Consider the following 14,087-nt stretch of genomic DNA (forward strand, 5'->3'; position numbering starts at 1 on the left):
ACAATAGAAAATCATTTTTATTCAACAACCAATGTCATCAATTAATACATGTGTATTTGAAGACTTTAATGGGGGAAAAAAATGTTCTTTTCTACAGACAGCTAATCAACTAAAACAACAACATCCTAAGAATGTAATTTTCTGGAAATCATGTTAATTCAACAACCACAATGTCATAAATAAACAGGGTATTTGAAAACATTTATGATAAAAAGTCTCTCAGTTTAAAATCAGGGAAACGCATCAGAGTATAGTGTTATTCTGTTAAATTCTGTGTATCTCATTTTTTCATTCAGATGGATGGTAAATCAAGTTTATTAAACAACCAGAGTGTAAAAAATGAATAAGAATGTAATTGAATTAATTTATGATGAAGAGCCACAGGGGGAGCTGGTTGGGAAGGGGGCGGTGGGGGGGGGGGAGATTGAGAGCCTCTTCACTTTCTCTCGTGACAGCAGTGACCTCACTCAGGACCATAACTACCATTATTGAGGTCACTGAGGTTATGTCCTCAGTATTTTTGTTCATGTATGTTCAGTATGTTCATTTTTACAGCCTGTTTCATTTTTTTTTTGTTGCTGCGATAACATCAGCTGCAATGCATTTAGGAGGGGAATGAATGGTCTTTTAATATCTTTTCAAATTTACACCTAATCTAGATGCGTATGTGTAGCTGCAGCATTTGCACTGTAAAATGCATTATCAATAAAATTAACGATTTATAGTTTAAAAAAAGAGCATATATACCTCGGCCTAACCCCTCACCCCACCCCACCCGGGCCTACCCCAGCCGGGTCTCTTGACCTCAGTATTTTTTTCGGTCTGGGTTACACCCCTGACCTCACGGGACGCTTGTAGTACAACGTGCGCCACGGGCACCGAGAGATTCCCACATCGCCGCAGTCGAGAGGCCAGGGTGCGAACAGACCAAGCTTTATTTCGGTATCAGTGTAAGCACACGGGACGTAGGCCCACCCCCACGTTTCTGACAATAAGCATTATTGTGCACAGACAGATGTTCCTTCAGTCTCTCTCTCTCTCTCTCTCTCCCACCCCCTGAAGCACAAAGATCTCACTGTAACCCCTGCCGAGAGTGGCCGTTAAGAACATTGTCTCTTTCCTCAAACGTGCAGCTTACCGTTGCCCTACGACGACACGGCTTAGCAGCAGTGCTTCTGCCTCCCGTGCTGAGACATTATGCAGCTACTCCTGTCCTGAAGGGTGTTTCTGCAGTTTCCAGATCTTCACCGTTCTCCTTGGAGTCAATCCTCTTAACCGTTATGTGAAAAGTCCACTTGGACATACAGTATGTGAAATAAAGCTGACTAATTGAAACCAATGCCACACTGTCAGGGTTAAAGAGTCAGAGGTATGTTATGGTTGGCCCATGAGCCACTGTGCACAGAGAACCATGACAGGGAGGGAAACTGTATACTATTCAAACCGTAATGAAAGAGCACATCTACACAGGAAATATTTTAAGAAATATCTTTATTATTTGGTCTCACAGAAGGTCTGTACATAATGCAGGACAAACAAGTACCACAGGTGATTTACATACAGAATGTGAGGTTATCCTTCCCAAAGCTTATCCCCAGTGACATTCACCTGGATTAACCTCCAAGCATTTTTTTTTTATAGCAATCACTTTCAGTTCTGCATTTACAGAGTTCACCAACAGAGGGCAGTATGCTCCCTGCCCTTCACAACAAAATGGTTATCCCTTATACAGTCTGTACAAATTTAAAAAATCACAAAAATGGTTTGAATAAAAATACTTTGAATAATAATAATAATAATAATAATAATATAGATAAATAAAAACAGGTCGCAATGTGAGATTTTGTTTTATAAGTGCATTATTAGTGTTGCATACATTTGACTGGCAAAGTCAAAGAGTACTGGTTTCTTGATCACTAGCGATACAGCTGATTAACTTTGTCAAATTAGCCAGCCTTGACGTTAGCCTGTCGCGTCTCACGCGGCCCAGCGGGGTCTGAGGAGCCTGTCCCGTATCGGGGACCCCAGGGGCGAAGACCCGGCCCCTCAGCAGGATATGAGCAGCGGGTTGGCGGAGTTTCGGTAGGTGCCCGTGCCGGCCCGTGCCCCGCCTTCCTCCCCCAGCAGCTCACAGGACAGCAGCTCCACGCTGAGGGCCTCCAGCACCTGCAGGCCATTTGAGGGACCTGAGAGGACAGACACAGAGCGGGATCAGGGGCCTTATCCAATCACCATCTGCACAGGGTGGGATGAGGAACACCTTATCCAATCAGCATCTGCACAGGGTGGGATGAGGAACACCTTATCCAATCACCATCTGCACAGGGTGGGATCAGGAGCGCCTTATCCAATCACCATCTGCACAGGGTGGGATGAGGAGCGCCTTATCCAATCACCATTTGCACAGGGCGGGATGAGGAGCGCCCTATCCAATCACCATCTGCACAGAGCGGGATGAGGAGCGCCCTATCCAATCACCATCTGCACAGAACGGGATGAGGAGCGCCCTATCCAATCACCATCTGCACAGAGCGGGATGAAGAGCGCCCTATCCAATCACCTTCTGTGTACACCACAAATTTAGAATCTACAGCCAGAAATGCAGCTACTGTGCGCACATTATTAATAATATTAATAAACTGCGTATTTACATCCAAACTGCACATGCATCTGTACCATTCATGCCTTCAGGTGTTCTAATGAATGCCAATTACACAGTGAAAATCACCCATTACAACAGAAGTCATAGTGCATTACAGTGATGTTGGGGAATCAGGGGTGGGGCTTCATGTCAACCATCACTATGCTAAATGGTAAATGGACTGCATTTATATAGAGCTTTTATCCAAAGCGCTTTACAATTGATGCCTCTCATTCGCCAGAGCAGTTGGGGGTTAGGTGTCTTGGTCAGGGACACCTCGACACGCCCAGGGCGAGGTTCGAACCGGCAACCCTCCGACTGCCAGACAACTGCTCTTACCTCCTGAGCTATGTCGCCCCTACCACTACTTTGTAACCCCAACCTAGAGAGGCAGACAGCGAAGGTTTAGATTATATTGTAACACCTCTTGAGCAGGTTTGAGAGCCACATCAATATCCTCTAAATCTTCGCCAGAGGCTACCTGTGGCGCATAGGTCAGACAGGTTCAGTTCATTTGTCGACATTTGTCGTAGTTTTTCTGGCAGAGAGGGCATAGTGACTGTGGGCAAAACAATTTTAAACCCTTCTCTCCATGTTTCAAGACATAGACAAAGTAAAAACAACAGAAAGGCTTACCATGGCCGTTTTTGCAGCAAACATCTAGTGTGTCCATAATAATCTTCCCAAAGGCTCTGCGGGAAATGTTCTACCAGGAAGAAAGAACAAGAGGCATCATAAATTTCTGAATATTTTGACCTGTACGTATGGCAAATTCCTTAGAAGTAAGGGCAGGTTCCCATATGTACCAGTAGATGGCACTGTAGGCCAGTAAACTGACATTCAGCTCCAGTCATCTAAGATCATTTTGTTGTCGTAATGGCCAAAATCATTCTGTCCAGGACTGTATTTGCAACGTACAATGACATAATCAGATCAGAATGACTTAACTTTTTGCGCCACACATAGCATCGCAAATCTGTTCATGTCATCCCCTGGTCAATGAATATTTCAGTGTAGTTTCATTTTTTACACAGGCCATAAGGCACACACTCACAAAAACAGATGTGTTAAAACACACACCTCCATGTCTAGTTAATAACAACACATTTTGTTCTACTTTCAGCATAGTCTGTATTAAAACATCTTCCTTTGTAGTACATAAATTGCATATTTGTAATACAAAAGTAGTAACACAAAGTGAGTTGAAAGTAACATGAAACACAGCAAAGTGTGTTGGATATTGACATCCTTCGTGAGAATGCAGGAGGGGAGTTAGTGTGCTTCGGCTGTACGGTACCTTGGTGCGTAGCTGCAGCAGCAGCGTCAGTGTGTCCGTCAGCTTCTCCTCGAGGAGGGACAGACGCACTCTCTCCGTCTCCACCATCTGCACCTCCATCCTCAGCATCTCCACCTCCTCCTGCTTCAGCTGCAGGTCTTTACCCAACAGGGACAACATCTAAGGGGGAGACCAGAAGAAGGAGAGACCAGAGAGGGGAAAAGAGAAAGGGGGGGAGGGAGAAAGTCACTTTGATGTACTTTTCATGGACCGTTGCTAAAATTAAATCAGTCTTGGTTTAGGCATAAGTTTGGGAGGCAAGAACAGAAACGTAGCAGATCTGGGTCAAATACGTATTTGTTTTGGATTCAAATACTTTTCTGTGCTCTATTGATCTTGCCTGGTGTAATTCAGCCTTCCAATATGACCATTAGGGGGGGGGGGGGGGCTTTGCACTTTTGAGAGTATTTAATTAGTTCCAATACACCAGACAAGATCAGTAGAGCGTAGAAAAGTATTTGAATCCAAAACAAATGCGTATTTGACCCCGGTCTGAAATGCAGAGAGCAAAAACAAGGAAGTTGGAGTTAAGGAGAAAGTTTCTTCCACAGACAAAAACCTCACAAAACTCACACAAAACCCTCACCTTCTCCAGCTCACTCTCCCTCTCCTCCAGACGGCCGTGCCTCCTGCGGCTCTGTCCTGTGAGCTCGGATAAGCCGCTGCCACCAGGCTCCATGTCATTCAGACAGCCCTGCGAGATGAGCAGGTGACGGGCGGCCGTCTTCTGGCAGCTGAGGAACACGACAGGAAGCCAGGGTGATTAAATATGTCCTTTTCCTCCCCCTGCAGTACGCTCCCCTCTGGCTAATATGAGAAGGTGTACTCAGTTGCAAAAATGGCCGATTTTAAAGTCGGAACAGAACAGCTTGTTCTTGCACCGGACAGATATACCAGCATCACACATGCACACATACACATGCACACACACACATGCACACACACACACACACACAAACACACAAACACACACACAAACACACAGACACACGACTGGAGCATTTCTCCCATTGGGCAGGTCCGTGTGTGGGCGTACCCTTTGCCACAGTTAGGCAGCCTGTTGATCAGTTTCTTCATCTCCACCAGACAGCACTGGCCATCCTTCTTGTTCTCTCTGTCCTCCTCTTCCTCATCGGAGGCTGCCCGGCCCTCCACTGCCCTCTGGAGTCCTTCCTCTAGAGGCGGCGATGGACAAGGTCAAGAGGTCATCCCTTCACTCAGTACTGATATAATCACAAGCCATGTTTCCAAAAATATGGCAAAGAATGTCAATCATTTTGTCTATTTTTATGAATTATATATACCCCTGACTCTGTTTATTATGATTATGATGATGATTATTATTACTATGATGATGATGATGATTATTATTATTATTGCTAATTGAAAGTGTCTAATGGTTTAATAAAGACAACAAAATGTTATTATTTATAATTCCAAGCCAAATAGTTTACCTTTTTAAAATTGTATTTAAATGGCAGTGAGAGGTAATAATGCTGCCTTTGTTGCATCAAATAACATCAAAGGTGAATTTAACTTCTTGGACCAGCACAGTTCCATATCAGCTTGATGCAAGAGAAATAGTACCACACAAAATGACATATTCACATGAGGGTTGTCACTAGTAAAGCCTTTACCTGATTGGTCAGATGATTCATTAAATGGGCGTGGCTCACCTCTGATGTAAGACTCATCTGACCCAGTAGAGCAGAGTTGCAATGGGGGGCCAACCATCATAGATGGGGGATTGGATAAGTTTTCTGGTTCTGGTTCTGGTTCTGTTCTGCAGGTGCAGCCATTCCTGTGTGTAAGAGAAGGGCGATTTGTCCAATAAAATTCAGTCTACTGCAATTCGTCTTGCTCACCCAAGATGTGTTAACCTCGAGTACTTCGTTTGACAGTGCTTTGAAAACACAGCACAAGAAATAAAAGATCCTTCCATTCAGTTTTCACCGTGGATCTGCTCTAGAAGAATTACTGAGGTGTACCAAAGAAAGGGATGACATTTCTCTCCATGAGAAAGAAGAAAGGGACAAGGGGAGAGATTATAAAGGGGAGTGGGGGGAAGAGAGAAGAAACAGAGCTTAGAAAGTCTGAGTAGAGAGAAAGAGAGAAAAGAGGATAAAAGGAGAGAGGGAGGGTGAAAGAAGAGATGATATAAAGGGAAAAAGAGGGGAGAAAATGAGAAGTTGAGAGAAAAGGGAATGGGAGAGCAGCCGTATATCTCTCCGTCTCTACTTTTCTCTCTCAACCTCTCTATCTCTCTATCTCTCGATCTGTCTCTCGCTCTATCTCTCTCTGTCTCTCCCACACACACATACTTTTCATTCTCGCATCAACCTTGCCTGTCCCGCTGAGTTTAGCTCGTGCGGTCGACAGAACAAAACAGCCGTATCCACTGTCAGAGAAAAGATAGGGAGGGAGGGAGAGAGGGAGGGAGGGAGGGAGGGAGCGGCCGTCGGAACAACACCCCCTTTCATCGCCCCGGTGAGCGCAGGACGAGAGCGCACGCCCCAGCGCTGATCCAAAGAGCCGGGCCTGGGCGGAGTCGCGGCTAAGGTCGGCCTGTTCACTCAGCACACAGCCTGGGCCTGGCCCGAGGACACATCCAGGCTCTCAGCACACAGCCTGGGCCCGGCCCGAGGACACATCCAGGCTCTCAGCACACATCCTGGGCCTGGCCCGAGGACACATCCAGGCACTCAGCACACAGCCTGGGCTGCCTCGACACACATCCATTCTGCATCAGACCGCCGTCCTGGTGCCTGGCCGAGGACACATCCGTATCCCTGTCAGAAAGTGGGGGGGGAGGAGGAAGTAGGACTCAGAACGAATGGGAGGGAGGGAGGATCAGGCTCTCGAACACACTTCCGCCCTGAGCGCACGAGACCATCAGGCTCCAGTGACACAACGGGCCTGGCGGAGGCGCTACAGTCCTGTCTCAGCACACACCTGGGCCTGGCCGAGGACACATCCAGGCTCTCAGCACACAGCCTGGGCCCGGCCCGAGGACACATCCAGGCTCTCAGCACACATCCTGGGCCTGGCCCGAGGACACATCCAGGCTCTCAGCACACATCCTGGGGCTGGCCTGAGGACACATCCAGGCTCTCAGCACACATCCTGGGCCTGGCCCGAGGACACATCCAGGCACTCAGCACACATCCTGGGCCTGGCCTGAGGACACATCCAGGCTTGTCTGTCACGGTAGACTGAGCACCGTGATCTCACAGCTCTCCCCACCCCCCCAAGCCCCTCCCACCCTGGTTTAATGATTCAAACACGGGGCTTTTCAGCTTCTCAGCCACTGTTAATGTTTATGGTGATAAATCGCCGTTCACTAGGAACAGGTCTCCAGCGCTTCATGGCCTGGATGTGCTGTTTGTGGTTCTCTTTCCCCGTACAGTCCATTGACATCCAGCTGTGATCAATGGCTTGTATGAGAGGGGGTAAAAAAAAAGGAAAGAATGCAAGCTGTGTGAGTTCCTCTGGTTAAGAGAGTCTGCAAAACACCCTCAAAAAAATAAACGATATTCCGTAATACCATTTTCAGCTCCACGTATATCACACCATAGCTGAATGTGCACAGTACAACTGGGAAAAGGGACAGGGAGAGAATCAGCTTTATTACAGCGTAGAAAATGGCTGAGCCCGGAGCAGCCATTGTTTTTGAATTTGAATAAAGCCGCGAGTCTTAAAGAGTCCCCCCCCAAAGTCATAGATAACCCAGCGTGTCCGACACCCATTCATTCACAGTGCAGGCCTGCCTAATTCACCCTCCCGCCATTTTGGGTCCAAATTGCCTTTTTAGAAGTAGCAGGAGCGGTAAAGAAAAGAGAGAGGGGTAGGGGTTTGGGGACATATGGGGTGGGGTGGGATGGGGCCAGCCAATGCCCGGTTAGGATTGATTATAACAGTGTTCCCTTCTAACCCTCAACCACCAGCTGTGCGTCAGCCCAGGAATGATGACATCTGCCCTCCGAACTGGGTTAATATATGCGCAAGGCCAACCAATGAGAAGCCGCGATCGATTCACCTGCCCAGTCAGCACATAACAGACATTTCTCAAGGAGCTGGTGGCTAACCAGGATTGATCCTCCCTTCTTATTTCAGTTATTACCGCACGTTACCAAATGTTTGTAAGGCTTGCATAAATGAGGTAGGCTAGAAACAACGCTGGTCAAGCATTGGGTGGGAAGGGAGGGTTAAAAATAGTGTTAACATTTGGAAATGTTGCCCCAGAATTTTCTTGGGTGTTACATTGATGACTTCCACCTATCCTGATTAGTACGTTACACGCTTACTGGGTGAAATGTTTTCAGAGAGGAAGCCCAAGTGCCTGTTAAACTGTAATCAATAATCAGTCAACTAGGATCCTAAAATAAGCCTGCTGTGGGTGGGGTCCAGAGGATATACCAGACAGGAAGAGCCCCTGATCCTCCCACCCTCGAACAATCGCAAGCATTAGAGGAAATACCTGCTAACCAGGTGGTCCTGCACCTCCAGGATTTACACAAGCAGGACTAAGACGTCACCGGAGGTGGCAATCTCATCCAGTACTAACAAGCCCTGAGCTCATAATTACAGGTTGCCAAATGGACTCCACCCCCATCAAACACTACCCCCCCCTCGCCCCCCCCCCATCTCCAACCACCCCCTAGGTCCTGTGACATTGTCTCTGGGCATGATGTATCTCCAGGTCTGGCCACGCCCCTGCAGATATCCATTTAGTGACAACATAAGATGCTACGCTATGCACCCTGATTCCATTAACATGCGTAAGAGCATATTTATTTATTTATCCTCCGTTTACTGGGATAACCCCCATTAGGCACTGGCCTGAGTCTAATACGTATTTGATTTGGAATCAAATACTTTTCTGTGCTCTCTCGATCTTGCCTGGTGTAATTGAGCCTGCCATTATGACCAGAAGGCGGGGTTTATACTTCTTGAGAGTATTTCATTGGTTCCAATACACCAGACAAAATCAGTAAAGCGTAGAAAAGTATTTGAATCCAAAACAAATAGGATTCAAATGTTTTTCTGATTGAGATGAAAATCTCTTTTAGACCTGACATTAAACACAAAGTTACAACGACACAGTCAACAATCAGAATGACAGCAGCACATCACACAGGAGTACACAGCCACATAAACGGGACAATTAAACTAACAGACGAGAAATAATGCGGAAGAACAGGCCATTGGGTCCAACCAGGCTCACCGTTTGACAAGCTCAAACGGACTGAATGACTCACGTACTGATACTCCCAAGTCACGCGCCACCGCTGCAGCGTGAGTACGAACGGCTAGTGTATCCCAGTTCAGGAACGCGCTTGTAACCGAAGGTTGGCTGGTTCGTTCAGGCTAGGACTGCCGTTGTAGCTCTTGAGCAGGTACTCGCATTGGCTCAGCACAATACTGAAATAGTTTAAGGATAACAATGTAATGACCGATTGGCTGGTCTGAAACTGGAGCATCTCTGCCCTTTCTGGAGGAAATGCAAATTCGGTTCCCACCTGAGACTCTGAAGCTGCTCCTCCAGTTCCCGGATCCTGCCCTGCAGGGAGGGGACCGTGGAGGCCTGGCCCTGGATCTCTCTGACCAGGCCCAGGCCCCGCGCGAGGGCCGTCCTCGCCTCCTCCGCCTTCTGCTTGATCTGCCTGTTCTCCCTCTGCAGCCGAATCAGGGCCTCCTCCAGCTGCTGCCCCTCCCGATAGGCTGCCTCGAGCTCCGCCTCCAGCCTCTGATTGAACTTCATTGCCTCCTCCAGCTGTCCGTCACGGGAGGCGCGAATCAGGTTGAGCTCCCTCAGGAGGTTTGTGACCCCCCTAGCGGTCCACTCCCGCCTGGGCTGATGGGCTAGTCTGGCGTCCCCTCTCCTCTCCCCGGTGGACTTCGTCAGGGGCGACCCGTCCTGGCGACGCAGCGCCACCTCCAGCGCCAGGCAGCGGGCGTCGCTGCCCTGCAGGGCGGAGCGCAGGTCCTCCACCAGCTCCCGCAGGCTCGCGTTCTCGGCCTCCAGATGCTGCAGCGCCACCCACTGGGGACCGGAGCCTGCTGTCGCACATTTAAAAAACGACAGGTCAGAGCAGTAGCTCCAGAGTTAAGAATGACAAAACTGACAGAATGACATACAAAGAATTCCGAATTCCACAAACTGACACATCGCTTCACAAAGAATTCCGAATTCCACAAACTGACAGAATGCCTTACAAAGAATTCCGAATTCCACAAACTGACAGAATGCTTTACAAGGAATTCCAAACCAAATCAAAATCATTAACAGTGAAATATTGATCAAATGAAATCACTGAATAATTGTAAATTGTGAAGATTATTCCCAGTTATTAAATTTTATTTCAGTATCAAAAGGAAATGTATAATTGTGAGTTTAAGTCAATTGCATAACTTCATGAAGAGTAATATTCTAAGGGTATCAAATGCACCTGTTTGAAGGCACACAAAGGGAAGAAAATGACTGCTTTAGTCATTTCATTAATATATCAAATGCATAACAGAGAATAGGTGTAGTTACCCACTGGGTAGGCAGGTGCTAATAATAGCCTACTGCTAGAGAGCACTCCACTGTTTTCTATTCAGTATTCTCCAACTGGAGGATGTTGAAATTAAGGGTGTTTAACTCGCCTGTCCATGATCTTTCTTTCCCCACCTTCACCTTAACCTATATCACCACCACCTCATTGTCTCTCGCCCACACATGCGCAAACACAACCCACAGAGAGTCGCGAATACCTGTTTCGCCATCCAGTTGTGCAAATGAGTTGAGACTGTCAGGCTTTACCAAGGAACCCGGTCTGCACATTGCTCTCTTGTCTGAGTGAACGTTTTTGGACAGGTCGAAACTGACGCACTTTCTCCTCCGCACCCTAGGCCACCGGAGCCTGATCTCGCGCTCGATGTGCTCAGTCTCTTCGGTGACTGGAAGGCGCGCGTCTGCAGTTCTGTTACGCGCGCGTGTGTTGAAATACCCGCAGAGGCGCCTGTGAAACTCTTTGAAGTGCAACTCGCGGGGTAGCCCCGAGCAGATGTCTCGCGCCTCCTCTCCGTCTACCTGCTCCTCTTCGCCCTCTGCAGAAATGGGAATCCCCAGTACAGAGCATAACAGTCTGAAATCCTCTCCCGAAATGAGATCATCGCCGTTGTAATATGCAAGGTGATGGAAAACCTCCTGCAAGTATTGATCGATGCCTGTGGCGAGAACCACTATCTCGTTTTCCACGCCTGGATCCGGGTCATAACGATGGGCTAGAGCGCTTCGAAGCCACTCGCTTTTGCGCGACGACCGAATTGACGTCTGGTGACTACTGGCCGTGGTGCTTCGAGGCATTTCCAACATTTGAAATGTGATTAATAGTTATTTTTCAACGTGGCCGTCTCATTTCTTACAGGGGCGTAACAACAATTGAAAAATGACTTACTTTCTGGAGACCGACATCTGAGCAATGGTCATGTGCTGCATGAAACTTTCTTGCACATTTATTCCGATTGTTTATTTGTTGAATTTGATTTTAAAAAGAAAAGTAGTTTGTAAAAGGTCCGTTTAAAAAAAGTAGCTTCACAGTTCCGCTGCATCAAATATCAGTCAGTGTCCGATTAATTATTCCAAGCACGTTTGGGACATATCATCCTTTCTGCCAAGTGTGAGCTGGGAATGTATCCTTCAGAAGCGTTTCTGAAGAAATGTCAATGTCCGTCAACGTAGTATCCACAGCGCTCAAAGTGCGGAGTTGCGCCTCTTGGCTTCGCCTTTTCCAAGTGAGCTCGTTCCCGGAGAGAGCAAAAGTTTTTGATTTCCTCCTCAGTCCCGTCTTCACACACCTCGGCACCACCCACGAGCCGCTGCCGGGTGTTGTCATAAAGATTAAAAGAAAGCGACGGATTTCTGGAATGAATGGATGAAAAACGTCCCCAGAGGGGTCCTAGCGCCGACCCGAACGAACACATTGACATTTAAGGGATTTTATATGCAAGTTATATTTATAGTTAATGTGTTCCTGACTATACAAAAATGTTCACTTTAGTTAAGCAAGGAGACATCGATATTTTTCATAGTTGTTATAGTTCACTTTAGCAATAACTTGCTGAAGCGTGTTCGCTTTTACGCAATTAAGGCATTAACATGCAGCGAAAACTCAATCAGCCCACAGAAAGTAATTTTGTGCATAAAATCTGCTCAAAGTATGCATATAGACACTATTTACACTTTAATATGTAAAAAATAATAATAAATAAAACTATCAACAATAGAACAATGAATTCACAATATAAGCACTGATTTAATTAAACTTTTCATTGTGCCATGTAAACGCATAACGCGTTATAATGTTATAACCCAATATTTGACGCATTTTTTCTATATTTTTCATTAACCTGACTCAGTGATAAACAATGCAAGGATGAAAAGAGGCCTGAGTCACTAATAATGACTTAAATCAGGAGCCCTGACTCAGATCTTCTCTTATGACCGTATTACACTTGAAAGACATTTGATACCCGACTGCTTTAAACCAAATAAACGCACACTGTCACTTGCCCATAGTCACTAATGAAACAAGACACTTGACCACGGACACACCTTTCCTTGCCACTACCAGCCATCATCTGCTTGTCAAAACGTGACAAAGGACCAATCCTGGAAACCAGTGACAATGCCAGTAATTCCTTTTCATTTCGGGAAGGGGGGAGGGGGGGGGGAGGGGGGTGTCTTATGTTATTTAATACATTCGTCTGCCGTATGTGAAAATGTGGAGGCACGCATTAACACGTGCATTTTTTAATCATAGAACAAAACTATTCTTTCCCTTTTTTGTTAATTGCTCACTTTTCCCCTAACCACCATAAGAAAAAGTATTCCTTATGGATGATCATTTTTACTGAAATCGCTTCCTCGGAATGTCTTCCAAATACCATTGAAATTTATTTTATTGCGAGTGGTGGGGGTTAAAGCTACGAGGTTGCTGGAAAGGCTTGTAGTGTAGAACACCCCCCTTCTAATGAGTATTAATCTTTTTTTTTCCTCCCAGTTTCCTAGGAAGTGTTTTTGCAATGAAGCGTGCCAAGAGTTGCCAAGTTCAAAGAAAACGTCACCAGACAAAACATTCGGCACGCCCTCGCGCCGAGCCGAGCCGTGTCCCGGGGCTCTGTGTTACCTTAGCATCTGGACGCAGAGTCGCCAGATGAGGATTTCCTGGAAATGAGTCTATTACGTTTTATCTCTTTTTTATTTTCAAGGTACTTCAGCCGAAACAGGCCTTATACCTCAGTGTATTCCAGTTTGGGCTGGATGAATTGTGTAGTGGTTTAATGTAGTAACGTGAAGACGGTAGAGTGATTACTCTATGGTGAGCTGCAAAAATCGGTCCTGATTCATTGTTCGTCAGAAAACTCTACCCCCTCATTATACTTTCTTTTGCTCATTTATTTCATTTAAGAGACCGGAAGGATATGACTTATCATATGACAGATCTGCAGTTGTGGACAGGTTAAGTCATGTGCCTGTCCATGTGTCAAGGTAGTTGACGTTTTCAATGCTTTAACACTGCATATTAGGTAGTTGACATTTTTAATGCTTTATCATTGTATATTAAGTAGTTGTGAGTTTTTAATATTTTTCTGCCGTTAATCCTCCGCCATATCCGATTTTCCGTGTCAGCACTGGGAACCTTGAAAGGCTTTGTGTCACCAAAACGTTGCCCGTATATTGAAATGGGGAAAGGAAATCCCAACATTGTTGGGGGGTTTTGAGCAATAAACAATATTTACTAATAAGTAACACTTAGTTAAATGCAATATTCATTTCATTATTTCATACAGGTGTATTATATTCCTCTTAATAATATGGGTATTTCATACAGGCAATATTAAGAGGAAGTGCAAATGATGACCAATGAAATTAATGCTGTGAATTTAGTTAGCCAGCATGAAAGCGGTACACCGGTGAGCTATTAAAAGAAATTATTTTTTTGTCCGTTCTGCGATTAAAAGCATATAGGCAAAGAGTGAGATAGCCAATAGGCAGACAGAGAATCTGTCAGTAAAAGTTGCTTTGATGGCCCAATTAGATTTTTCCACCGTACAGATGAATCT

The 14,087-nt window shown here is 46.1% G+C and overlaps 1 protein-coding gene across 1 annotated transcript; it reads right to left on the reverse strand.

The window, feature by feature from the left end:
- Positions 1-1,474: 1,474 nt before the first annotated feature.
- Positions 1,475-11,985, reverse strand: si:ch211-112f3.4 (EF-hand and coiled-coil domain-containing protein 1). Its single transcript, XM_064306472.1, has 8 exons — positions 10,734-11,985; positions 9,497-10,037; positions 5,654-5,778; positions 5,014-5,152; positions 4,564-4,711; positions 3,939-4,097; positions 3,278-3,347; positions 1,475-2,186 (listed from the first exon to the last, which is right to left on the reverse strand). The coding sequence occupies exons 1-8, from the start codon at positions 11,335-11,337 to the stop codon at positions 2,047-2,049; spliced, it is 1,926 nt and encodes a 641-aa protein (XP_064162542.1). The 5' UTR covers positions 11,338-11,985; the 3' UTR covers positions 1,475-2,046.
- Between the last annotated feature and the right edge of the window lie 2,102 nt (positions 11,986-14,087).

The sequence above is a fragment of the Anguilla rostrata genome, chromosome 13, assembly GCF_018555375.3.
Source record: "Anguilla rostrata isolate EN2019 chromosome 13, ASM1855537v3, whole genome shotgun sequence".
Taxonomy (NCBI): Eukaryota; Metazoa; Chordata; class Actinopteri; order Anguilliformes; family Anguillidae; genus Anguilla; species Anguilla rostrata.

Coding starts and splice junctions, on each gene's coding strand:
- si:ch211-112f3.4 (XM_064306472.1), bottom strand. CDS start 11,337: ATGTTGGAAATGCCTCGAAGCACCACGGCCAGTAGTCACCAGACGTCA. Junction 4,098..4,563: donor GGGAGAGTGAGCTGGAGAAG/GTGAGGGTTTTG, acceptor TCTCCCCCTTAG/ATGTTGTCCCTGTTGGGTAA. Junction 2,187..3,277: donor TTGCTGCAAAAACGGCCATG/GTAAGCCTTTCT, acceptor CTGTCCTCTCAG/GTCCCTCAAATGGCCTGCAG.